The sequence below is a fragment of the Apis laboriosa genome, unplaced genomic scaffold, assembly GCF_014066325.1.
Source record: "Apis laboriosa isolate Shangri-la unplaced genomic scaffold, ASM1406632v1 scaffold34_cov151, whole genome shotgun sequence".
NCBI classification, from domain to species: Eukaryota; Metazoa; Arthropoda; class Insecta; order Hymenoptera; family Apidae; genus Apis; species Apis laboriosa.
Genome location: NW_025222928.1, coordinates 2,791,310 through 2,819,307, shown reverse-complemented (window position 1 = coordinate 2,819,307; position 27,998 = coordinate 2,791,310). Strand labels below are relative to the sequence as shown.

The 27,998-nt window shown below is 33.2% G+C and overlaps 3 protein-coding genes across 4 annotated transcripts in view; 1 reads left to right on the top strand and 2 right to left on the bottom strand.

Moving 5' to 3' along the window:
* Positions 1–11,709, bottom strand: part of LOC122715200 (DNA-directed RNA polymerases I, II, and III subunit RPABC3) — a 59,670-nt gene extending 47,961 nt beyond the window's left edge. The window contains exons 1-2 of one of the 2 annotated variants that reach the window (XM_043937180.1): positions 11,626–11,709; positions 10,634–10,758 (exon numbers count right to left, since the gene is read on the bottom strand). In XM_043937180.1, the coding sequence (XP_043793115.1) occupies positions 10,634–10,706 (73 nt within the window). In that variant the 5' untranslated portion in view covers positions 10,707–10,758; positions 11,626–11,709. Of the gene's footprint in view, positions 1–237; positions 665–10,633; positions 10,759–11,625 lie in introns of those variants that run through there. The other variant, XM_043937182.1, reaches the window with a different exon arrangement.
* Positions 11,710–11,764: 55 nt separating this feature from the next.
* On the top strand, positions 11,765–12,879 carry LOC122715168 (ribosomal RNA processing protein 36 homolog). The gene is made up of 3 exons (XM_043937120.1): positions 11,765–11,891; positions 12,041–12,551; positions 12,638–12,879. The coding sequence occupies exons 1-3, from the start codon at positions 11,847–11,849 to the stop codon at positions 12,775–12,777; spliced, it is 696 nt and encodes a 231-aa protein (XP_043793055.1). The 5' UTR covers positions 11,765–11,846; the 3' UTR covers positions 12,778–12,879.
* A 520-nt stretch (positions 12,880–13,399) lies between these two features.
* The window catches only part of LOC122715186 (sodium/potassium-transporting ATPase subunit alpha), a 124,881-nt gene continuing 110,282 nt past the window's right edge, over positions 13,400–27,998 (bottom strand). Inside the window, exons 6-9 of the mRNA XM_043937150.1 lie at positions 23,112–23,206; positions 19,331–19,505; positions 18,937–19,169; positions 13,400–18,676 (exon numbers count right to left, since the gene is read on the bottom strand). Coding sequence (XP_043793085.1) covers positions 18,556–18,676; positions 18,937–19,169; positions 19,331–19,505; positions 23,112–23,206 — 624 coding nt within the window. The 3' untranslated portion in view covers positions 13,400–18,555. The remainder of the gene's footprint in view (positions 18,677–18,936; positions 19,170–19,330; positions 19,506–23,111; positions 23,207–27,998) is intronic.

The window sequence follows — 27,998 nt, the reverse complement described above, 5'->3', positions numbered from 1 at the left end:
ATCAAAATAAGAATAAGAGCCGGATGGAATAGCGTGCTAAATATTTCGCGTATAATTGACTTTTGTAAATCGTTTATACACATTGCTAAGAAAATTAAAAATTACTATTAATTCAAAGGATTATAATAGATTTGAATCTACGATTAGTTTGTTATGAACAAATTTATTAACTTGTTGCAAGATGCGTGCACTGTTCCATCCTGTCTCGTAACTTTCACAAGATAATTTGATTTCTACCTGATTGCTGATTCCAAAACGGTATCCTATAGAATGGCATAATTGGCACGAAAAAGATGGTTTAATGGACATCCCATCGTTCGTCACTTTATTGAATTCGTATATCTATGTTCTTTCTCGGCTTTTCACGCACACACGCACGCAGACGCAGCACTAGCACGACGGCGACGCAGTGCTGACAAAGAGAGGTAACCCAGAGACCGGGTGCCGGTTCGCTGTTGGAACAGTCTCGAAAATGCATCTTCGATAGTAGCATCGGTTTGCAGGTGAAAAACAATGAGAAAATATCGCGTGACTAACCGCAGCAATAAGACTATTAAGAATGACGAAACAAATATGCGGCGAAAGTAACAGAAACGACGGAAAAGGTGGCACGATTCGCAGTCGCACGAGAAGGTTGCCGGCTGCCGCCTTGGCACTGACAGTGGCCCTCGCGCCTAGCAACACCGAACGCCAAACTGTCGACTCGCTGAAGGCAGCCGGCACCGCACCACCGTGCCCCCCTTTTTCATCGATGTATCTTTCTCGCACTTTCGCGCTTCTTTCTCGCTCGAACTGTTCTTCCATTGCGGTATTTCGCTCATACACACGTTCTTTCTTTCCTCTTCTCTCGTTTTGCCTCTCGTGTTGCCCGTGCGTCCATTTTCTTTCTTCGCTATTTACTTTTGTCCTCGTTGTTCACGCGTGTTTTTATTTGCAGTTCTTTTCTTCATTCTATCTTTGTCTATCCTTGGTCAAAATAGGCACATAGAAAAACTTTGTTATGATCACAATTCTTATTTATCTTTATCTCATAAACACGCAAACGTTACTCGCTCTCGTTTTTTCTCACTTTGCGCGCAACTGCTAGCGAACCAACCAGCCGCGGGCCAGCAGCCGAACCAGTACGAAAGCCGGTAACCGGCACAACGCGCCATACCAAAGCAATAAGCCGATTGGTCGGTCGGCCACTATACGACCAATCGCGTGACGTTGTAGGTTATCAGGTGGTACCGCGCTCTTACAGCTACAAACACTTGCTACAGCGGAAAAGATTGGTTCCTCGTAATTTGAATAAGAATAATTGTTTTTCAATTCATATTACAAAAGAAATTTGTAATAAAATTCCTCATGAAAAAATCAAATAATTTTTCTTATAAATAAAATTCAAGATTTGTACGTATATATTAATTTCCTTTTCTAATTTTATTTATAACTGACAAAAAAATTCTACAAATAAATCATATTATTTCATATTAATCATATACAACGCTATTCAGAGAATGTCTCAAGAGAAATATATCTTTTCGTATTATTATATTGTCAAATTTCTATCGAATTATGAAATATGAATTGAATAGTGCGTTCTACCAATTTTTGCGAATTCTATCTCCTTCATCTTCGCGTCTCGCCGAAATAGGTCATGGTGCAAAGTGGAAAAGCAAGATGGGTCGACAAGGAGAAAAGCTAGTCGAGGACGAGGATCACGCGCGTTGAGTACGTGTCTTGCATCCGGCGGCACACTGTGCTTCATTCGCTATTGCCTGATTAATCCAACGTCATTTATCAGATTAAATGGATAATGTTAGTCTGACTTAACGCCATGCTCCCAAAGAGCGGGCGTTTCTCAAAGATTCTTTATTATTTCATCATTTAGCTCTTATGGGCATGAGTGTTACGCAATTCAACGGCCACTGAAATTGAACACTGACAATCGGTTGCGTTAACGAGTTCATTGTGTTTCTGTCCAAAATGCGATATTAAATAGATGAGTTATGTTATATACGCTATTAAAGAAAAATTCTAACAATCGGAGAAGAAAATTTTCAAGTCAATATAAATTGGTATGGAAAAATATGGAAATGAAAACTGATTTAAGAATATTATTGATTGAAAGAGGATAAATATTTGTTTAGTTTTAACTCTAATAATAAAAGATATATAGAAGAAATAGAAGGAAGAATAAAGTTTAATGTTTCGTATTCAGGTGGGTAAAATTGAGTTTAATATTAGTACCAAACTGAACCATGATGAACTTTCACATGTTGTATCTAAAAGGTCGGCTTAAACGATGAAATCACAGTCATCTTGCTACGAACGCACAGTTTAACCGGTAATTAGAGTTTACGGCAGCCACGTTGATTAGGTCGTTAAAGAAACTATTACGCCGACTAAATACAGTCTGGGCACTCCCACTAGTCCCCGCTGGATTGTAATTTGATGCAGCACGTTGTTCACGTGTACATTAGTATCTATTTGCAAGACTTCTTACCAACTCGGTGATTCATATCGTTAATCTTACAAATTTCCTATATAACAAAAAAAAAAAAAAATCAATCAATTGAAAGACTATAAAAAAAATTGAAAAATTTAGCAATATAATAATCATATACAATTACTAACAAACAAAGAATCATTTATATACTAATTTACTGATAAAATATTATATACAATAATGGTTGATAATTTTCAGCTAAACTATAATTTTAACAAAGTTCTTCTTGCAAGTAATTTAAAAACAATAGTTTAGAAACTGGAATATAATTAGCATTTGTGCAATGAGTTTTCAATTTCAAAGACTCTTTATTTCGCCAAGGTTATAAATTTACAGTTGAACGCTTTTGGCAATTATAGCACTATTTCTTATGAATCGTAATTATTTTTAAAATAATATAATCGTGACAACATCGATCATTCGCTAAAATTTCAAATATTGATTTCAAGTTGAAAATATAAGCAATTCAACAAATCAATATCGTCGCTTGGAAATGCAGCATTCCTACACATTCGAGATAAAAAAAACATGTTTTTTGTTCGGAGGACGAGTGGTTCGTCTTTTAAAAATAAAGACGAGGCACGTTTATACACGATTCTTGGACAGAAAGAGGAAATTATTAGGTTCGCCAACACTCTGGTTGTCCGAGTAAATTGTTCAAATTACCTCAGCACCCGGCAATGGAAGGTGACCTACTGTCACGAATGATCTTTCCAAAGGATTGTGCAACTTCGAACTTCAGAATTTTTCTCTTTTTTCAGTTTTTCCTTGGACGGAGGGGACCCAATTATGAAGTTTCCTTGGACGATCTCGCATTAGGAATTCGTCGCTCTTTAAGAAGATTGAAAATCATTTCTGATATCTTTAACATTCAACTTGCAACGTGCTTCGAGGCTATGATCGAGATAATGAAACGATTTAATGTGGAAATTTGCAAAACGATCGCCGTAATACGTACAAAATGGAATATTATTAACTTGAACTCTGTATCGTTTATGTTTCGCTTTATTCTTTCTCCTAGGAAAAATGCTTATTCGGTGTAAGATAAAGAAAAATTGTAATAAATTATATTTGTCATTTTTTTCTAAGAAAAAGCATTTTAAATTTAACAATATGTATTTTAAAATTTTAAGAATTTTTATATTGCTGTATCAAAAAAATTAATTTTCTTCTCTTTAATTTCAATGTAATAAAATATTGTTATAAACACTTTTAAGTTGAAAAAGTATAAAGTTACAATTGATAGGAAGGAATTTTTATCAAATGAAAGATAACGGATATCATACATATTACTTATATTATGTGCAATATTGTATCGTCTGACTAGTATCATACACGATCTACTTAGCTAGCTTTAATAGCCTTAAAATTTACACATGTATATAAATATAATTGTATCGTATACGTGTATCATATATTTAATTCGATTTTATCGTTAATTCTTCATCTTGCTAATAAAAATGAGATAAAAAATACAATAATCGAATTCTAAAAACAATTTAAACGTGACGGATCATTATATCACGTGAAAGGAACAGAATGATCCAAGAAACCAATTTAAAATAGACAAAGACGGTATCTGAATTGAAAGTTACCTATAAATATATTATTTCTACGGATTTAACCAATTCAAATGGCAAATACAAAAACCGTGCACGATGGCAGTTATCGGCCAAGGTCATGGCCTTAATCGTTATTGGGTCGTCTGACCTATATATTCCGGATGCTCTCTAGGATTTAAAGTTTCAAACTACTACCATTGCGGCCATATCGACTTCGAGGAGCACTCTAGATAAACGATACGGCAGTGCGGAGGCTGGAACAGTACGCTCTCCAACAATAGACGAATAAACGAATTCGAAACTTTCCAAATCGAATAGATTGTGCGTCACGAAGGACAAAATTGGATCGCGTTATATAGGAAAATGGTTGTTCTCATATTTGGCAAACAGCAAACTATGTTTTGTTTGAACACAATTCTTGGATTGGGAAATAAGATTGCAACGTTTCTACATTAGATTTCTAATGTTCCCAGATTTCGTTTCTATATATCATAAAATAAAATAAAACATAAGAAATATAATTACTAGATGTTATAATTATATACTTATATTATTAAATATGCCTATGACTATTTTTGAATAATCTATTAATAAATCGTTGAAAAAAAAATAGATAAGAAACTAAATAATATAGAAAAAACAATATAGAAAAAAAATTATTAATTGATCAATTTTCAATATTAATTTCTTGCACTTTAATCAGATGTACATATTTATTTTAATAAAAGAGATTGTATAATATATAATTATAATTGGTATAATATACCAATGTAATAATTTATACACACATATTCATTATATTTTATACTACAAATTTATTATATGTAATACGATTACTGATTTCTCTTGAAACCCATTAACATTATTATCTCAATTTAATCGATGCAATTTCAAACCGTTTCAATCTTTATAATTCAAAGAGAATTAGAACCAGTCTTAAAATTCGTTAGAAGATCACGTCAGATTTACGACGTTGATCGAAAGGGAGTTGGACCACGAGCGATGATTCAATTCCGATAATCGATTGGCCTTCAAGACAGACGTTGATCGTTGCGGGCGACCTTCATAACAGACCTGTTCCTAGTCTCTCGTTCACAAAAGCATCGAAACACAAGCAACGCGAGATCCGTTGTTAACGTTATCTCCCTTACAGCATCGCTTTTGCTCGATGAAATAGTTGGTTGCGAAAAGAAATACGTCCTCGAATCGCATCGAGGTACTTTGATCGACGAACACGTCTGAAGTGTCATGGAATATACGAGAATATTGGTCAATCGATTATTGAACATTTATTTCGGGAGTGATATTTTTTTTTTTTTTAAAGGAGTTATGGCGGAGCGTTATGGTTTCGAATTTGATAACATTTTTTTTTTTTTTTTTTTAAAATTGGAAAGTTCGAATATTCAAAAAATCGAAATTAAAAAATCTTTAATTCGATAGATCTTTGATTTGAAGATATAAAATCTGCAAACGAACCGACGAAATTTAGTCAAACGAGAATTTAATACGAATACGCGAAATCGGGTCCCACATCTCCTCGCGATGAAATTCGCCAGTAACATTCATTACAAGTGATTAATTTTATATGTATACGCGAAAATGGAAATGAAGTCGATATCACGTCATAGAAGACAGAAGGGTGAAAGAGAGAGGCACATCCTATTGGAATATCATGTTGGCAAAACGGCCGTCAGAAACAAGAGACCGGATTAATGCTGCTTATTAATGATATATCATTTCCTCCCTTGATGCCTTTGTTTCGCTCGCGGTCTCCCCCATTGAAACTACCTTTCACCGCTTCCGACCACATGAAAGTGATATTTCTTTTCCTATCTTATTAATTTTAATCTTATACGGATATCCAGTTACTTTTGTTGAAAATCGCAGAAAACAACATCTTTCAACGTACAATGGTTGTGGCAATTTAATGATTATCTGATCCCGTTCGACCGTGCTCGAAGGTATTCAGAGCAATATGATTGATCGTCAAAAGGCCGTTTCGACTGCCACGATTGACGATGAAATTCTAAAGGCGGCCACTACTACGACTCGTGTCAGATTCTTCCAGACATATTCCGTTTCACCGAACAATCGATGCTTTAAGATACTTGCGAATCCGATACCTATACAAATATTGTTGCGTATACACGGAGTGGAGGATCTCCGGGAAGTGAATCTCTGCCCTCGTTCGAGAGGCGGAACAAGAAATTCTAGGAATTCTTGTCGACCGGAAATATTGATTTCATCGAGAACAATTCTTCTAGGAAGTTGCATCATCGGGATAGAGATAACGTCAATTTCATTCTTCGACTTGTTATAAGCGTCTTATTATTATTAATTTTTCATTACACGGATCGAGGAAATATCGTGACATAGCAACTAGCTCAATGCTAGAATAAATTATTGTTTCACGGGATACTGCATTTGAAACGCAGACGAGTTGCGTTAAGGTCCATTTGTACGATTGCAACAAGTTGGAACCGTTTTGGCGTTCAATCCGTTGCTGCAAACAGATACTGAAAATGAATCGAGCGAGACAAATGAATGGGAGTTTATTATCGATGAAAGTATGCAAGATAAATTGACCGTAGATGATGCAAAAGTTATGAAAATTAGATGCTAGGAAGTGAAAACTGAATATATATCTGAATAATATCTGAAATTATCAAGGAACATATATATATATAAGAGATTATAAATATAATAAAAGTTCTTTTTGTCAATTGTGATTTCTGATTTGAATAATAATAAAGAATTTAGGTGAAATAAGGTTTCAATAAGGTGTTTTGAAATTTCATACGTAGAATTTTTGTGCTTTACAAATCGATAAATCGATTAAAATTTCAAAATTTTTAAAAATTTACCTCGATATTTGAATTTTTACTTTCTTCTTTTTCCTATCCTCGAAATTTTTCCACACTATCGTTGTTAAGGTAAAATCGATTGACTTTACGTGTCGTGGATGTATTTTAAAGTAACGTTATATTGACGAAACGAAGCATAGCGTTCGGATTTTTAATGTTTGACAGGAACCCGAAGCGAAATTGGAACGTCGACCAAACAAACTGGAAATGAATTTACATGCTTCGCAAATAAAACATTGATTGACCGGTCGTTCAGACACGGATTGATCAGCGTTATTTAATTAACGGGGCTCGAATCGTGGGAATGGGACTTAACGCGACCTCCAACTTCACGGCTGACGCCAGGGCTGTCGAATAAAATCGATTTCGATGGCCAAAGATTCTACCGTTTAAAAACTATATTCGGTCAAATTTAAAAAATTAAATTAATTGAAATTAAAATTTCATTAAATCATTATTTGATTACTGATAATATTAACAATTGCATTAGTGATAAAACCTTTAATTTACACTTAGCGTTAAATATAAAATAAAAATTAGGATAATAACAATGTAATAATAATAAAAATTAGGATAATAACAATATGAAAAATTTCAAACAATTCTTAATTTAAAAAAATAAAAAAAAAACATAAATAATGGACAATAAAAAAAAAATAAAACCTTGAGAAATCATCCTCGCATCTGCTTCCATCCTATTTGGTTCGTGAACAGGAAACCATCAAGCAAAAAATCAGCATGAAAACATATGGAGAAAGAATGAAAAATACGAAGAACACAAGCAAAAGGAAAAGAAATTTTTTACTGTTTGCAATTGTCATACAGAAATGATATCGACAAGGGAAAAGTGCGTAAGGAAAACCGAGCTGCCGTATTAGAAAGAGAAAGGACGAAGGTGAAGACGTGACGCGAGCAAGTGAGAAAGAGAAAGAGCGAGAGAGAAAGAACACCGCGCGGCTCCCTCCTGAGATGACATCTCCCCGTGACCTTGGAACGGAGACTGACCTTGACCGTGTCAACCCCCACCAAGCCGGTCTAACGCGTCCCGGCTGCTCCCCCTCCACTGAATTGGCCACCCCACAGCACCCAGAGTCGCGTCGTATTACGCGAATGCGATGTTGCTCGGTGCTAGTGGTGCTGGCTGCTGCTGCTGCGGCTGCGGGCATCGTTGCTGCATCGACCGGCCGCAGCACAGACTGCCAGCCCCCTCGTCTTTCACCCCTCAACTCCCTGGCAAACCCGTCACGACCCTCCCCGTCCCACCCCTTGAATTGCCGCCAAGCAGCTCGCTGCCGGCAGATCGCGTCCCACCGCCCTTTTCATTCTGTATACCTATATAAACGTCTATCCACGTTTGTGGTGAAAGTCGAGAGGAATTGTCGCGTAAATGATGTTCGCGAATACCCACCATGGCACACACATACACACGCACATGTATATATATATATATATATATATATATATATATACGTATCATTTATCCTGGATGTTCATAGAGATTAGAGAAACTGTCACTGTGTAAGGAGTAGTGTATTTGATCGAGAATTTTGGTATTAGTTAGAAATTGCATCGCGTGATCCATTCGTTTGCAATGCTATCGTATGTTTTTTGAAAAGGTTCGCTACCCATATCAAGGATGCGCGGACATGAAGCGCACCGTACGGAAGGAAGGGACGATAATATATGTTTGATCGTTTTTCAAACCTCCCCTGTTCGATCCGCTTTATATTTCGTATATGTATCGATATTGAATACCTTGAATGGAGCTATACCCGTTGAAGATGTCTTGATTCCATGAGTCAAAGTGAATTATCGCGATATTGCGAACTCTTTGCAAATCAAAACGAAGTGGCTTCATCACAGCAAAAATTTCTAACGGACGGGCTGGATTTATTAGCCATGTGGAACGTACCGATTAGTCGCATTTTTCACGAGGAATACTTTCCGAAGCAACTGAATATGTATGCAATCGGGAGAAAAAAGGGGAAAAACATGCTTTTACCACGGAGAAGCCAGTCTCCTTCCACTCTTCCATCATTTGAGCTGCTTCGAAACCGCTCTCAGCGTCCCGCCACTCTTTTTCCCGCCCCTTTGCTCCTTTCTCTTCCCTGCTAACCGAGATCCCATCTTTTCTCTCGCTTGCACACCAAGCTAGCCCCACTAACACCCATCCGCGTGGAACGCCGCTGTTCCAGAGGAACCCTTTCCCAGCGATAATGTAGGTGAAAATATAGGGTGATGCGATACAAGGCGTACTTCTTTTTTGCAAATTATTTTGCCATCTTGCCAGAAGTATTGATTCGAAAAAAAATTTATTTGTGTTCAAAATTTTTCGTTGAAAAATGTATAAGTATAGTATTGCATAAATGTATATTGCAAAGAAGATTGTTGATATTTAGAATGATAAAAGAATTTTTTTTTTTTATAAGAAAAAATTTTTTAATTCTAAGTCATTATTGTTAATTTTGGAATAATTTGAAATAGAGATATTAATTTTGATAAAGAGATATTAATTTTTTTAAATCTTGTGAAAATATAATACATTGTATAAGTATATTAAATATTCTTAACACAAAAAAAAAAAATTCCTTTTTTAAGCTTACATTTGGCACGTATACTTTGGCATATGGTATCAATGACGCATAATTCTGGCACGCGTATCAATTTCTAAATGACCTTCAATGCATAAACTTCCTGTATTGATAAATACAGTCTCATAAAAATCAAAAGTATACATCACCCTTTTAATTTTTTTATAAATAAAAAAATTTAAATCATATTTAAAAAAAATAAATTCTTGAAACAAATATAAAAGTGTATATTAATGCTATTGTACAAAAACAAGTTAATAAATAGTAACGACAAGTGAATAAAAAGTAGCACGCAATAGAATCCTTTTTAATTAATTTTTTAACTTTATCGTAATAAAAACATTTGATTTATGGAATTAATATTTATTAAAATATATTTAATAATAAATATATATGAAAGAAATATCGGTAACGAATCCTATATCAGAGTTCAAGGTGATAAAGAAGAATGAAGTTGCATTGTCACAAAGCATTGCCTTTCAAATTGAAAGAAATGTTAAACATGCTCGACCTGTGCATGTTTTTAGGAAAAAATCACATTGACAAATATTTTCTATTTTATTTCTATATGCTACTATGCAGAAAATCATTATATTGAAATATTGAAAATTTAGAAAAAACAAAATAATAAATTTTTGACAAATATTTATATTAATATTAAATATTTGAATATTAATTAATCTTTTAATAATTAAATATATATACATTATAATATTAAATTGCCATGATTGGTTAACATGATTTTATATATATTGTTTTTTTTTTTTATTTAAATTTTAAATATCCCGCCATTGTAGAAGACAAGACGATTGACGAATGATTAGCATAATTTAGTATATTCCAAATATACTATATTATAGATAATATATATGTCAATGAATAAATATTGAATTATAAATTTTATTCTTGTGCCAATTAGTCAATTAAATTTTCTAGAAATTTATGTATAAAAATTAGTATTTAAATCAAACAGTCACGCCATGTGCTTCCCGGCAACTTCCGTAGAGAACAAATGTCGACAAAACGTTCTTTCTTTAACGGTTAAAAATTTGATAACAATGCAATGTATTTCATCCTAACAGTGATTATAAATAAACGGAAGTATAAAATGTGTTTCAGACTTACCCCTGTCAAACTTCTTCCCTTCTGGATCGATGTCTTTTACGTTGAAAATATCCTCGAACAGCACACCCGCCATTTTAGACACTTCTGATGTTGCTGCCCTCTGGTAGAGAATGTTAAATTTACATCTGAAAATGTAATTTTAAATGACTGTAGTTCAAAAATACATAATATTCGTAACTTAAAATTTATGAAATATAAGAAATGTATGAAATTTATAGTCATACAATTTTTATTTCCTTTTCAAGGATAGCAGATAATATTTCTTTAAATGTTTATGTTGAAATAAAAGATTGATATTATTTTACGTATATCTGAAAATATCTGAAATAATTTATATTTTTATGATTACAATCATAAATATTTTATTTTATGCAAAATATATTTTATTCTTTGAAACATTGATAATTTTTTGAATTTTTATTGATAAAAGAATCATGATAGTGAATAATAAAGTAATTTTTTTGTATTTCTAGTAAAACATCAATACAATTAGGAAGTAATGTTGTTTATTAGATTTAAGACTCAGATAACCTTGAACTCGATTTGTAACAATTAAGAGGGAGCCACTATACAGGTTTACAGTTTTTACGCAGTAAAATTATCCTTTTACGCAGCTTAAGAGGGTCCTATCATGATATACGTATAGCAATAAGTCTCGACATTGATATAACGCGTTACGTAAAATTAGGGATTTCATAATGTTGCACAATCATCAGAAAATTTGCAAAAAATTAAAAATAAAAGATTACACAAAAAGTATGTCAAATATAACAAAAAATAATTTTATATTTGACAGATTTTTCTAATTTATTTTTATATTGAATATAATTTTAAATATATAATATACTATATTTTCTTATTTATAAATTGCAAAATATATGTTTTTTTAAAAAATTCTCATAGAAAATATTCATAATTTATTGAATTTTTTAATGTGTAATATTTTACATTATTAAATTATACAATTATCAGAAAAAATAAAATAATTTTACCTTTTTAAAACAATTTCTTTATAACCAATAAAATATCAACAATTTTTTTGTTCCTTCGACTTAGAATAGAGGTCAACACAAATTGGGATGACAATGTGGCGTCATCTACCGTAATTATTTGAAACAATATCTACCAAATAAAATATGGCGGTCCTGTGGATGTTTCGACAGAAAGCAAACAAAAAGATTATTTATTTTTCTGATATTTTTCGTTATTTAATATGAGTGATGAAGAAGATGTTCTTCTCAACGAAGATAAAGATCAGGTAAATGTTTATACTATTATTTTTTTTTGTTATTTTCTGAATTGCACAAATTAATTGCTGATATATAAATAGGTTATATTTATATTCACGAAAAAATAAAAAACAATTAAAACTTAATTTCTATAAATGAATATGTTTTTATTAATTAGGATCAAATTAGGGCGGAACTTTCACAAATGAGTTTTGAAAATTTACAAAAACTCAAAGAAAAATTAGGTAGTAAAATATATAAAGAAACGTTGTTTGGTCCACGAAAAGTTAAAAAAATTAATTTCAAACGGGAAAATAAAAATAGACCTCGTGAAGAATCTGCAAAAAAACCTGTTTCTCGATTTAAAGAAATAATACATGTGAAAAAAAATATTCCAAGAGATCCTCGATTTGATAGTTTGTGTGGTACATTTGATCAAAAGCGTTTCAAAAAAGCTTATGGATTTATTACAGAAATGAAAGAAAATGATTTAAAAGAATTGAGAAAGCAATTAAAGGATACTAAAGATCCAAAAAAGATAAAAAAAATTAAATATCTTATTCAACGATTGGAAAATCAATTACACGAAGAGAAAAGAAAACAGGAAGAGGAAGAAAAAAAATATCAAGAAAAGAAAGAGGTTATTGAGATTATCAGACGTGGTGAAAAACCTGTATTTAAAAAGAAATGTAAGAAGATATAAAATATATAGTAAGATATAGTAAATATAATTCTACAATGTGTTAATATTAAAAATTTTTTTTTTCTGTTATAGCGGAAAAACGATTTTTGAATCTAGTTTCTCAATATGAGGAATTGAAAAATAAAGGTAAATTGAAGAAACACATTCAACGATTACGTAAAAAAAATCTACATAGGGATAGACAAAAATTGACAACAGCAGAACTTGAATGAAAGAACACAAAAGTATTTGTGTGAAATTAAAATTTATACAAATGAAATATGATTGGAATAATTACAGATATATAAGCATAATAAATGCTACAACAATTAAAATTGTTTTTCATTCACCTAATCATCCTGTATCATAACTAATAATTTTGCGCTGGAAGTACTAATCAGGAAGATAGGATAAAGAGTGCTTTATTAATTATGTATTTTTTATTTAACATCAAAAGTAATGACACTTGGGTTGGACAATGTCTCTCGTTTCTTCCTTAATATAATTCACGTGTGAAAACAGAACTTACAGAATAATCAATATGAAAGGAATCGTCAATCAGAAGAGATAGTTTGGTAGAGCGGTGTACAATTTTTTTCATTTATCTCTGAGCGTGTACGTGTGTATATTTCTCTCTATGTCGCATGTGTCTCACGGCATGTGTGGTGTGTATGTGTGTGAATGTGTATCATATATGCGGCGCTAAAACGAAAAACAGAAAAAGAGTACGAGATCCACACGCAAAAGATGGTCCGTTTAAACTGACCATCTTCTTGTGGGTCATCGTTCATGCGCGATCCATTTGTCCGTCTGCAATTATTTAAAATATGTACAATATTAATAAAACATCATTCATTTTTTTTTTTTTGTTTATATTTTAATCATTCAATGATTCTGTCGTGATGTGGCGGGCTGTGCAGGGGCGACGTTTCACAGAATTCTCGTGACACTGTTCTTCGTTATTATTTTATGCACTTTTTTATCTCTTCTTTTTTTAATTCATTTCTTTTATTTTCAGATTTTTAGTAGTTTGATTCGAATGTTTCACTGCCAATTGTATTATTCGATCACGGCAACAGAAAAGCGAAGAATCCGTTATATTAAAAACACACGTTCTCTCGCCCACATTCACGCGTTTCTTTTTCTCCCGCTCTTTTACGCCGATTCACGCGAAAAACAATTTTGCGACAATTGCATTATTTCTGATATTGATAGAAGTTAACCGTTTGCAGAACACGAAAAGATTTGCGACTTTGTGTGCCGAGGATTGTCTTTTCCTAAGAATCCGCGGATTTAGTAAAAGAGAGGAAAAAAAAAACGATGACGTCGCCGAAATGAAGAAATACAATATGGCCGCAAATCTATCCGCGTAACCGGAAACGTAGCGAAAATTAGGTAAGGGAAAAAAACGCGGTTTCGCACGAAAAGGATCACTAAAGATGTACATATGTCTAAATATGACACGGTTTCAAAAAAAAAAAAAAAAAAAACTATGTATCACGCGTACAGAACGAAGCAAAAGCGGATTCTCTCATTTGTGTCCCGCTCAGTCCGCCGCAAGATATTGTGGTCTTAGACCGAATTTTTCCTCTCATCGTCACTTTTCCTCGATTTTCTATTTTCTCTCTCTCGCTCTCGCGCTCTCTCTTTCTCTCTCCTTACTCTCGTCGTCGTCGTTATACTCTTCATATCTTCATCTTTGTTCTCTTTTTTTTTTTGTTCGCTTATACGTACTTTGTTTTTTTCTTCAACAACACGATCTAGACTAAACCATATATAATAATTACATCTAATAATATCTTATTGTAACATGTATTATATTATAATTATTATTATTATATTATTAATGTTTAAATTATTAGCCTAAAGTAAAGAGGCGCACGACGGCAAAGCATTTTTTGGGCTCCTACGCCCCCCGGGCACGGAACACCCTGTCGACAAACCACGGATCGTTCGATCCAGCATCTAACTCGGGAGCGATTTTATAGAAACAAATGGGCCAATGCATCATCCCCCCTCTCGTTATATTTATACCTTCCTATCACTTTTCTATCAGCATATCTTCTTTTTCTTAGATCATTATTTCTCTTCTTTTCTATTCGCGTCCTATTTTGAAACACGGGGATCCGTCGAAGGCAATCTATTTTCTTTTTTTTTTTTTTTTTCATTTTGGTTCGATTTCGTTGTGACAGGAATGATCGATTTTTCTAATAACACACACACGGAGCTATCGGTATACACTATCCCGCAACGCGAAACCAAGAAACATTATGACAACGTAATTATATGGCGTAATATTGAACAGCTCTTTCTTTGTTTTCCAACAGCTAGCACTGATGATTGATTTTTTTTTCTTCAACTGATTTGTCTTCTTCTTCCATTTGCTAGAAGAAGAAAATTAGGGACGTTTTTTTTTAAATATTATCATTTTGTTTAATTTTTATTGGAGGTCTAATTCAAGTCCGAGTTCGACGAGCAACGCAACGGTACACTGCTGCCCTCTTTCCGTTTCTCTCCCTCACTTTTTCTTTCTTTTTCCTTTTAAAAAGTTATCGGTTGGATTCGAATTGACGATCCATGTGTCTCAAAAACGATAAAGCTTCACCTGTTCCATCGAATTTCTCGATTGAATTCATATTTCAACGTTATTTATGTTTATAAATGGGTTCAAATGATTCGACCAGCCTTTCGCGCGCACAACAGAGAAAAATCATCGGAAGGGCTGGAGGAAAACTGTAACCCTTGGAATATAATTTTTTATATTCGTGAATAAATCGAAATTCAATGGAATTGGCGAGTGAAGAACGTGTTACGCGTGTACGGCACCTCGAGAACACCTCGATTATTGAACACTTAGGGTAGTTTTGGGGCCAGGGCCGCCGAGTGAGCGTCACCCTTTGTCTACCTGAATCCTCGACCGGTCCATTCGTCTTGATTCGTGCGGAACAGTGGAATCAGAGAACGTGGAGTACCCATCGAGGCTGTTCGTTGATTTCCAATATCGTCGGAACCATGGCGATGATAAACTTTAAACAACGAGTTTGTCATTACCTACGCTCCGCCCCGGTTTTCCGCTTAAAACGAAGCGCCCTCTTCACCGACGTTGCCAGCGCATGCGCACATGTACACACCGAAAAATCGCGAAAGCGAGCAACAAGGATTAAAATTGACGTAAGCAAAGAGAAACGAAAACAGATTTTTTTTGTATGCGTTTGTTTTTTCACATTTAAGAAACTCGAAACAAGCCCTGACATGATCGCACGTCTCGGATCGTCCCGGCCCGAAAAGTCGCGTGGCAGGTATTTTAAGTCACCTTCGTTTATCGTTTTTTTGTTTTACATTTTTTTTTTTTTGTGTTGTTGTTGGTGGTTTGTTGTTGCTCCTAAAAAAATTCCAAAGGGCGTTGTTTCGATACTGTCACACACATACACACGACAGACCACAGGTTGGTGGTACAGGGCGTCCTGCGTTCGGGGGTCAATATGATTTATAGCGAGCTGTCCCGCTGGCGTTTTTAAACCTATGAAGAAACTAAGAGAATGAATTTATATCTTTTTTTCTTTACTTTTAGTTTCGCCTAAGTAAGAATGTTTTTTTTTTTTTTTTCATTTGTCTGTCTTATTTCTCATTTTCATTCTTCTGTGCTTCTCCTATGTCGTTACTCATCCTCTACTAGCGTTTTTAATATCCTGTTATCTCGACTATCGTAGCGCCCTCACCCAGGAAACTACAAGGCCCCGGAGCGGCGTAGCTATTTTAAATTCTCGCTCTTATAATGTTTATTTATTTCCCGTTTTTCTTTTTCAATTATCAATAACTTCATAATTCATTTATCCAGTTTTGTCAATAGTATCGTGGCACGCAGTTCATCTAATTCAACGTTACCAAACTGTTACCAAAACTGTGATCGCCGCTTTACCATTTTGTGGCGCGCAACTTAAATAACATATATATCTTCTTTATTCTTACTATTTCTGTCCTCTTCTTGTTTATCTAGTTTCCTTTGTATTCTTTCTTGGTAGTGATTCAATTGATAGGTACTTATCATACTGTCTGTTTGCCTTTATTCCCCGTGTTCGCCCCCGCGCATCTAATATTTTTTTCGAGTTCATTTCGAGTTCTTTTCTTTACAGTTCCTTCCTGATTTGTTCTTCTTTCGCGTAACGATTCTCACATAGAGATTCACAAACTATTAAAATATTTATACGATGCGACTTCTGACCTCGATAACTACTCAGATTTGATTTTAAAGATTCGAACCGAATGACATTACTTGTAATAAGAATAATAATGAGTACTGAATAACGCGTTTTCATTACTTTTGTATATTTATTTTTCTTATGCTTCTTTCGTTTTTTTTTTAATTTCTTATTTATTCTTTTTCTCTCTTATCCTCTCTCCCTCTTTGGCGCGTTATATGAATAACTTCTAGTGGCGTGCCAATCTAGCGTACTGATTTTCTCATTTTATTTTATTATTTTTTTTTTCTTTAATTAACAATTAAGAAGTTTCTATTTAAGAATGTAGGTGTCACGAGACGTCTATATGTAAATACGTTTCTTTCAATGTATGTCGATTGCGAATGATATTCTCGTTATTGATTTTTAAACTTCTGCATCAGTGTAACATTTATAATACCGCTCTTATTTATTTATTTATTTATTATTTTTTTTTTATACCGTGACTACATTGCATTTTTTAATTTTTTTTTTTTTTTAAACTCTTAACAAGGGCGTGCCAATCTAGCGCAGTGATCTTTGCTCCTTTACTTAACGGGATGCCTATATGAATATTTTTTTTTTTTTTCTGATATCACAAGACGTCTACGGAATGCTCCACGATGCTAATTATCCGCTTTTATTTATTTATTTTTTTTTTTTTTTCTCTAAAAGGTTCATCCATGTCGTACACCCGTCGACGTTCATACGGACGTGCGCGTTATCCGACGATTTGTCGCCACTCTTTGTATCCCTCGATCTCCAAAAAGATACACGGGTGTCCTCTGCCAATACTTGTACTTTCCATTCACATTTATGCTCATCTTCTTGATGATACCGTCCTACGCCATATTTTTTTTCTCTTTTGATACTCATGCTTAGGCCCTACTACAGACATCCCTTTCTTTTTTTTTTTTTTCTTATTCGTTCGATCGCCGATAATCCAATGGCAGCACCAACCCCTACAACCCTCGTGAATCGTATCAAACGTGTGTGTACCCGGAAGCTCGAAGTCTTCCCGACGACGTTGCTCGTAGAACCCTTTATTCTCTTCGTCGATCCCTTCGATGTTTCTCGAACGACAATCTCTGTTTAATGATACACCGGCACGCGCGTGCAAGCAACTCGCAGAGCCAGAACGACGAACGTTTTTTTGTTCTTTCTCATACACTTCTCATTTTCTCGTCTCTCCTCCTATTTTATTTATTTATTTATTTTTTTTTTTTTTTCATTTTATATTTTGTTTTTCTTTTTTTGTACTTCACACACCATGTGTTAACGAGAGTGCTCGTAAGCCACTTTTTCTACTCCCACGCGAAGCATTTTTTTTTTTTTTCTTTTTTTAATTTCTTCGTGAAACAACTGCAAGACACTCTATATCTGTATAATTATTATGGCGATGATCGTTCGACGATTCGGCTCGGCTGATGCGAATTGTCCCCATCTGAATATATCTCTTTATTTCGCGACAGTTAAACCCGAATAGCACGCCCCATGATAAAATATGTGTGTGTGTGTGTGTGTATGTTTGTGTGTGTATAACGTGAATGATTTTTTAACGTTTTCTTTTTTTTTTTTTTTTATCCATTGTTTGGTTGTATCTTTTTTTTTTTATTTTTTTTTTTTTTAAGTTTTATTTCGTTTTTTTTTTTTTTTACTTAGTTTCTCGGTGTATATCTGCGTGGGTAATATGCATATTTCACTCTCTCTTTCTCTCATCATTCTCTCTGCATCTCTCGCTCTTGTAACTCTTGCGCGCGCGCTCTGCGTGTATGATTAAATTTTCCTTCGCGTCTAATAGTAAGTTTCTTGCTCGAGCCAGCCTCCTGGATTCCGGCGGAGGTAGAATCGTCTCGTCTCGTCGTAGATGAAGATGGCGAACATGAAGGGAAGGGCGGGCAACCACCAGACGAATCTGAAAATACATCACAATGTGATACTTGTTTTTTTTTATTTTCTCTTCTTCTTTGCTTTATAATATTATTCATACTATTTATTTATATTATTTATATATACTGTGTATTATTATTTATAATATTATTTATACCATTATATTTAATTTCTTTTTTCTTTATTCCTTTGAAGAATAAAGTGTTCATTGAGAAATTGTTTTCTCTAGATATCTATCTTATGGAAAAAAAGATTGGCGAAAAAAAAAAAATAGACAGAGCTCACTTGAGAGGGAACATGCGGAGACCCTTGTCCATGCCGGGTGTGTAGCTTAGGAACGCGGCGAGGGCGGTCTCGAATATTAAACCGAAGTTGAGGGCCCAGTTTCTCATTCCTTGGTGGATGATGGAATTACGTCGCGTCTTACATACGATCAAATCGGCCCATTGAACGATAACGATCGAAACGAAGAAGGCTGTGTGGCAGGTAAATTCAAGTGTTTTACGATCCCTGTATGTCTGTCGAGAGAGAGAGAGAGAGAAAAGAAAAATATTAATGAAATCCATTTTTCTATCTTCTTCTTCTTCTTCTTTTTTTTTTTTTTTTTTTTTGTAAAATAAACATAGAAATTTCTGCGATTTGTAAAATTATTTTTCTTGGGAATGGGGGATTAATTTACCCATTCCTGGCCATAGCTGTCACGAAGATCATTGATCGCCTTGGAGTCCCATTGTTTTCGAATACCGAAAAGATGCAGCGGCAGGAATCCGTTCTCAGCCATGATCACGAAGTAGACGAAGAAACCGGCGGCCGCCTGGATCATACCGATCTGACCATACGCCATCGAAATAAGCCTGTGCATAGAGAATCGCATTTAGACAATTGTCGAAGGATGGATTTTGCGTTGAGATTCTGACTTTCAAGGAATTCTTTTCCATTCTAGATCTTCGTGAAAATTAAAAAAAAAAAAAAAAGAAAAAAGAACAAAAATCCGGATCAACGAAAATTTATTTAAAAAAACAAGAAATTCAAATTTCTATATTTAGCGGGACTAATTGTTAGTTAGATCTAACGGAGAGAACGATCTAAAGAGCAAAGGATCTAATTAGGATATTAAGCTGGCTTTACTACTTTTATTAAAATATATTTTTAACACGTGTAACGTATTTCCTTTTCAAGGATAAACTATTGGAAACTCTTTGAAAGTCAGACGAAGCACTGTATATACGTGTATGCCACTAATCATCTAAGTTCGCCTCTAACAGCCTAAGGTGGTGTTAATTAACTAAACTACGGAAGCCGTAGTCACCTAGGATTGAAAATGCGGATTACTTACCGAATGTAGGCGGAAACACGATCGGTTCTTGACACTGAGGCATGCCACACAAAGCACAGAGACACACACACATTTCACATTTCTGGATGCATCGCTAGCCAAGCCTCACGGTGAACGATTTGCAAAGAAAAAAAAAAAAAAAGAAAAAAAAAAAAAAATAATCGAGCAAAGTGTACATGCAAAACAATTCGCTCGGTCGAACCGTGAGACGTTGGCGTAAAGTTGTTGGTTTTAGTAAACGAAATCGAAGCAGCGACAAGTATCTTCATCAGTATATGTGTGTTTCAATTTAATCGTGGAGTTGAACAAGTCGAGTTAATCCGGTTTCTAGAAATTTTTAAAAATTTATCGTCCCTCGATTTTCAACGAATAGAAAAGTTTTTTTTTCGAGCTACTTTAAGACAGAATATCTGTCTTAAAAAGACTTCGATTACTTCGATACTTCTGTTCCACATCTCCACTTCTCCATACTCGTATCGATGTTTTCGAATTAGATTACGATTATTTTTAAATTTTTCAAATGTCGATGAAAACAGGAATTGATCGACTCCACAATAACCATAATAAGCGACATTCCCATGCAACAGGCCGCGAGTGTCACGCATTATCATCAGTCTCAGTTAGCTTGGTAAGGCGTTGCAGATCGAATAATAATAATAATAAAATAATAATAATAATAATAATAATAAAAAATTAAAAATCATATAGGCATCGTATAGACAACAGAATCGCGTGTAAAGCGCGCTGCGATGGTTCGATACGAGTCGGTCAGAAATCAGGATAGAGAAAATAGAGCTGGCTAAGAAAAAGGCGTCGAAGACTATGAAAATAAAAAGTTACAAGCTGTTAGTGACCCACTATCTCTCGTTCGTGTTATAGTTTCACGTATCAGCCTTGTAGCGTAATCGATTCGTTAATTTTTAGCTTAAAACTTGTTGCTCTCTATAACAGGCCGTGCTATATATCGTCATTAATTATTAATATTTATATCGTTATTAGTACAAATATATCGCTAAGTTCAAAGCAGTTCAGCTGTTGCTTGCTTCTTTTTTTTTTTTTTTTTTTTTTTACTTTTTCCATTCGTTCGCAGTTTTCTCTCTACTATTCTATTTTCTTCTTTTTCTATCGTATTTTTTTTCTCTTTTTTAGTATACTTTCCAAGCTCTAGTATCGCACACATACGTAGTGCAATCGTTATAAAAATATGTTTAGAAAAAAAAAAAAAAGAAAAAAAATAAGCTGCTTGGACCGTACACGGTCTTTTAATTAGGCGCAAGACGAATCTTAGGCGGTTAGTCTCGTTTCGAATCGTTGGAATATATTTTTTTTTTTTTTTCACTAAGTGTGGCTAAAGCATTCGGCATTCCCAACATTGTTATTTTCCTAGATTATAGATACTTGCTTGTGCTAACTAATCAACTAGTTTTCCTAGAGATTTTGTGTTTCATAAGCCTTCGAGACGTATAGAGTGTCAACCGAGACTGTTTCAGAATTTTTTCCTTCTTTTTATAATTTTCTTTATATTTTTTTTTTCCTTTTCATTGTATATATAAATATACAAATATATATTTTTTTTTCTAACGATTGTATACATTGAATTTCTTTGACAAATCTCTCGATCGAATATTTATTAATATAATAGATTAGAGAGAGAAAAAAAAAATTAAGATAATTAATATTTTTTCCAATTTGATGTATCTTTATTTTTTTCAATTATTTCAAACGTGAGAAGAAATTGGAATTCTCGATCGATTGGATCTTGTTAACACACCACGTGTTAAATTTTTCTGAACGATTTTTACTATTTTTTATTGTTTTGTTTCTTCATTCTTTCGAACGGAGTGCAGACGAAAGTGCACACAATAAAAAACGATATAAAAAAGAACACTTCATCATTGTCGCGTGCAGTAATAACAAAATAAAGATCAAGCGAGTGACCATCGAGACAATGAGAGATCTGTAGTTCAGAAAACAAAATGTACGATTCCGACATTTCAGTAGACACTCTGTCAATGAAGTGTAACAATCACGTGTCGTGTATGTGTGCGTACCTGTGCGTGCACGCATACGTACGCGTCGAGTACGATGCGTGAAATAGATCAAATGATTGATTCGACAAAATTTTTATTAATAATTTAAACAATAGTTTTCGAAACAGATATGGATCATTTTCAGTGATTAATCTGAGAACGTGAACCGTTTAAAAATTCGTCAGAGATGTTCGATGCAGAGAATCTTTTATTAAATAATAGAAAATCATTAATCAGAAAACTCAGTTTAATGTTTAAATAAAAATATTCAATTAAAAAGTAACAGATTTTTAAGATTATCATTCTTAAATAAATTCTTCTTAATATAGAAAATCAAAGTTCCATGATTTATCTCGAGCATCGCTAACATCTAATAATAATAATATAATAAATAAATAAATAATATAATATATATATAAATAAATAATAATATAATAAATAAATAAAAATTCAAATAAAAATTCTAAAATCGAAGCACTTTTTTAGAAAAGCTATTCAAAAAATATAAAATTCCCAATCGATGTCTAGTTCAAATAAAAAAGATTATAAAAAAAGAAAAAAAAAACTATGTCTCTCAAAATAATCATTTGAGTAAACATTTGACCATTTCCAACGCATCATATCGGATCGATGGAAAATATTACATCGGCTTTCTCGTAATAGATTCATTTTACGAATACGAAAAATATTCTTAATTCTAAATTAATTCATCGATTATACTTGGACTCATCGCATATCATCATAAACGATTTTAAATTATCACATAAACAAAAACCAATAGATAAAAAAGTCGCTATTAGATTATAACGATTTTATAACATCTACGAAATTAATTACGCAATTTCAAAACTTAACGTGTTTTAAATTAAGCAAATTAATCTATCTTTGCATTCACAAAACCGACATCACTTTCCCACCGATCCAATGTATATATACTCATGTCTCTGTATAAATGTGTCTCTGTATGTACGTTACGTGTAACGTGTCGTGTTTATTAATGTGTTATGGCGTCTGCAGCATAGATGTGAGTGCATGGAATTTTTCTGCTAGGTAGTAATATATTGGTTTCTCTGGTGGGTAGTTGGGAGACCCACCTTCGGTTGACAAGATTGTCTCTGTAAGGATCGCGGGGCTGCCGTTTCATAATGTCCGACTCCGGTGCCTCGTAAGCTAGCGAGATGGCCGGCACCTGCCATCCACCATTGATTAGAAAAAATACGTGTACCAGGCACCCCGTACACCGTATATAAGATAGTATAGAAAATATATATATATATATATGTACATGTATGCATATTTACATTATATTTACAAAATTTAAATTGTGCGCCGGTGCATTCAAAAGAGTCAGGAATCGTCACGTGACCTGGATTGGAACAAACATGGCCGACCAGAGAAAGAGGTTACACAGGTTATTAGATCTTCTCGTGTATTTTTTGGATTTTGAATTTTCTTTCGTGCTTCTTCCAAAAGAAAATTAATGAAAAATCGAATAACTCTCTTTTGGAGAAAGATTGGTAATTGAATATTAATATAATTATCGTAATTTATTTATTTATTTACTTTTCGACAGTGACAGGAGAATTGTAAAAAATTTTATCAATCCTCGAGTCACGAAATTTACTAAATATTAATCTGTATAAAAATATTGATAATATTATTATTATATTTCAGTCTCTTTTTTCCAAATTCCCTACTCTTTCGTGCACCCCGAGTACGTAAAATTCAAGCTTCATTTTTGTTAGTATCTTCAGGCACGTGATCCCTCGACGCACAGAGAGACTGATTGTTATTGTTAAAAAAATTCCTTTTTCACGTAGAATATTTATATAGAAAAGATAATTTAGAATTAATCTTTGGAGACGAATGGTTTCAATTCGAAAGATGATCAGTTTGAAAAAGGAAATAATGGACAGGCTCTCTAACCGTACGAGGGATCAACAAACAACCTTGTTCCTCCCCCTGTTATCATATAGAAATGCAGATCGGGTCGGTGAGATGGGCGACGATTAGCAAGAAATTTTCGTTCGGCAAAAAAGGTAGGTATTCTCATAATAATAATAAAAATATATATATTCTCGTTCGACGGTCGTTAGAAAGTTGCCAGTCGCAGAAGTGGTAGAAGGCAGCGGCGGTAGGCACAGCGCATTACAGAATAAAATGTGAGAGGACTGTAAAGAATAAAAAACTGCAAAGAAGAAATCATGACGCCTAAAAAATGTACAAAGTGTGCTATATCTTTTTTATGATTATTTTTTTTTCCCCCTTTTTTTTTTTCTGTAGAGACTTTTAGTGTCGTTTGTCCCGATTTCTATTTTTTTTTTTTTTATCTTTATCTCATGATAATATTCTCTTCACTTTCGTATATTATTTTTATATTAGTATTAGATATTTTTTTTTTTTTTTCTCAATGTCCGTTTCCTTTTTCAGTTCCGTTACGTTCGTTGAAGTGTGCGTCTTATGCATGGATCATTATTCGTGATGGAAAGTAAAAAAAAAAAAAAAAATACTAAGTAAATATATAGGTTAAACAATGATATATAAAATACAGAGGTAGCAGCGGCACAGCTGTGTGAAAAAATATATATATATATATAAAAGATAGTAATAAAAAATTCCCGTAGCTACTTTTTTGATATGATAGTAATAATAGTAATAGTAATACTAATTAAGTAGTAATAATAATAATAAATATGCTGGTGGTATGTGGTCATGGTGGCGTATAATAATAATAATAATAATAATAATAAATAGTAAAAAAAAAAAGAAAAGTTGTAACAAGAGAAGAGAGTAGTGTGTAGGGTGAACAATCGTGAGAGAGGATCGATATATATCGAAAGATAATGCGGATAATGATATCGATCACGACGATGATGAGAAAATGATGATGATCAGAGAAAGGGGGTCAACGATAGTTGCTAATAATACCGATGATAATGATGACAGTGATGATGATAGATAATTATCAAGGGGATGAATAAATATGTAATATATATAGATATATAGACAATATATGTAATAACGATTATATCGATCTATATAGTCAGTTATACACAAATTAGAATTATTGAGATTCAACTAGTTAGGGAGCGTTCAGAAGCGAGTATCGTTAAATAGAAGCGATCTCTATAATTAAACTTTCTGATAATATCTTGACACGTTTTGTGTAATAACGTAGCTTTCTTTTTTTTTTTTTTTTTTAAATAAAATTGCAGTATTACTACTTAAGATTAAATCGAGAATCATCGAGAAATGATACAACTACGAATATTAAATAATGATTGCAAAATTATTTTTCAAACTTCATCACTATTCTTTTTCATCACTATTTGAATTAAAACGTGTTAAGACTTATTAGCGACTTAGAGTCGTTTCTTTCAACGAGACTCATCGATTGTCAAAAATATCGATTAAGTTTGTGACTTGATTGAAAAAAAATATCGAGAATCGCTCAATGCAGAAATAGTGGCTGTAGTAAGTAAACTTGATCTTGCTATAATAATGCTGATAAATGGCTGGTAAATAGTCTTTTTTCAAAAGGCACAGTTCTATAGAGAACGATTACACAAACGACCACGAAACTGTTCTGCATCGATCTACGCGATTCATTCTATATATCTTTTTTGTATACGTGTTTTTCCGTGTAAATTTGTTCACCTTCTGCCATATGTATGATGTCCGTTTTTGATTCGAGAAATTTGAAAAAGATTTGATCAAAGAAAAATAAATCACAAGTATTCTTTAAAATTAATTAACTTATATGTGAATATATATATATATGTAAACGTTCGAGAACCATCGTCCTTGTATAATATAATATTAATCGATTAACTGGAAAAAAAGGAATATGTTACATCGGGTTATTGGATGAAGCAGCAATAAAAAAAAAAAAAAAAAGAAAAATGAAAAAGAAAAAAAATGAAAGGGGGGGAAAAAAACGATTGAGATCCTTGAATTTTCAACGAGGCAGAGCAACGACAAACTTGGCTTGTTGCGTAAAAGGCAGCCAGAGATAATGAAGGAAGAGATACACAATAAGGTTAAAAATACTTGAAAGAAATGCTAAAAAAAAAATATCAATGGTGTAATAAAATTGAAAAAAAAATACACGAAATAAAGTAATATCTCGCTAAAGATGAAAATAATGTGATGATAATGATGGTGTCGTATCGGAAGTCAACGATCGGTGAAGCACATTTTCCATTTATCGAACTGATAGGAAGGAAATATATATTTATATATATATATGTATATACATATACATATATATAAGAAAATCGAGAAGAGATAAAAATTCTGTATTTAAGGATCTCGATACGTCATCATTGATGGAATTACTTTTAAAGTCACAAAGAAGTGCGATGAGAAACGAGGGGAAAGGAAAAAAAAAAAAGAAAAAAAAAAAGAGCTTGATGAGGGGCCAACATGGCGGATGGTCGACGGTGGCGACACAAGTTTTGAAACAAGAATAAGTGGGGGGCAAGAATAATATCGGAGAAAAAGCCGAGCTTGGAAAAAACGGAGTAGAGAAATAGATTCAATAGAGAAATAGAGAAGAGATATAGATAGATAGATAAAGAGAAAGAGAGTGATCGGCTTACCTTTGGCATTTAACGAAATGACACACTAATTACAAGCGAAGATCATCTTTATGGAAGCGACTGTTTGACTGGCAATTACAATTTCTTTCGTTTCTTTCCGTGTTCGTTCGAAGAAAGAGGAAATATCATCGAAAAGAGAAAGTTGTTCGATTGCTCGTTCCACGATTCTTTGTTTTAAAAAAAATTTCTTTCATTTTTTTTTCTTTTTTTTTTTTGATATTTCATATTTAATTTTTGACAACTAATTCTTCGTAATCCATTCTACGTATATATTTTCTTTTTAAAGAGATTCTTTTCTAAATTTTTTTTTTATAAAATATATCGAAAATATGGATTATCAAATGAATATCATTTGAATAAATTTACGATGTCCTTGATGAAACTGTTTGATCGAACAATCGATATACACGGTTAATCGTGGACGAGCAAACGTCATCGATCAAGATTTACAATCCATCTTTGGAGCAAATATTCGACCGGGCTCTCGAAACAAGAGAGGATAACGGAAAAAGAGTGAGAGAGAGAGAAAGAGAGAGAGAGAGAAAGATAAAGAAATAGAGAGATAGAATATATTAAAATTTGAGATAATAAAGCTCTAATGTGTAATACCCAATTATCAAAATGCCCTGAAGTGTTATACCTTCGTGCACCATTCTCCGTTACCTTGTTAGATCATCGATCATTTATCATCCCCTAGCGTGTCTGAGTCCCTTGACCAAAAAGGCATCGAACAAATTAAACCCACAGCCTTTGGCGTTCGACCAACAAACGCTTACAAAGCGAAACACAAGTGACAGAAAAAGAAATAGAAGAATATATATATATATATATACATATACGTATATATCAAAAGAAAAAAAAAAAAAAAAGAAAAAGAAAAAGAGTTAAACAGGAACCATATATACATCGGAATTTTATCTTTTTTTTTTTTTTTTAAATTCGCGTTTTTTTCGACAAGCTTCAGCGAAAGCTTTCCTTTTTCTTACGATAAGGCAAAAAAGCGTATCGATCGTTTAAACAGTTGTTCAAATACGAGACAAGATTTCTATTTATCCATTTTTATTACATCCGATCTCTTTAATGCGATGCATCAGTTGAAAAGTGGCATTCACACGATGATTACTATAGTAACTGGTTAGTCGTTCGTTCACGTTTCGTTAGCAAACGTCAAAGTTTCGTTCAAACAAACAAACTAGACGATATCGTGTAATATCATCAATTTCGAAAAAACGATATTTTTCAAAAGAAAAGAAAAGAAAAAAAAAACGAGAAATAAAAAGCACGGAGGGGGGGGGGAGAAAAAAAGATACAACATCCAACAATTTTTACACACGGATTCACAAAATCAGGCTAGGGATTAATTTGTACACGAGAGAAAGA

Excerpts from the sequence above, each read along its gene's own strand:
- LOC122715168 (XM_043937120.1), top strand. The coding sequence starts at position 11,847 with ATGAGTGATGAAGAAGATGTTCTTCTCAACGAAGATAAAGATCAG. Across the intron at positions 11,892-12,040 it reads TCAACGAAGATAAAGATCAG|GATCAAATTAGGGCGGAACT; the intron begins GTAAATGTTTAT and ends TTTATTAATTAG. Across the intron at positions 12,552-12,637 it reads ACCTGTATTTAAAAAGAAAT|CGGAAAAACGATTTTTGAAT; the intron begins GTAAGAAGATAT and ends TTTCTGTTATAG.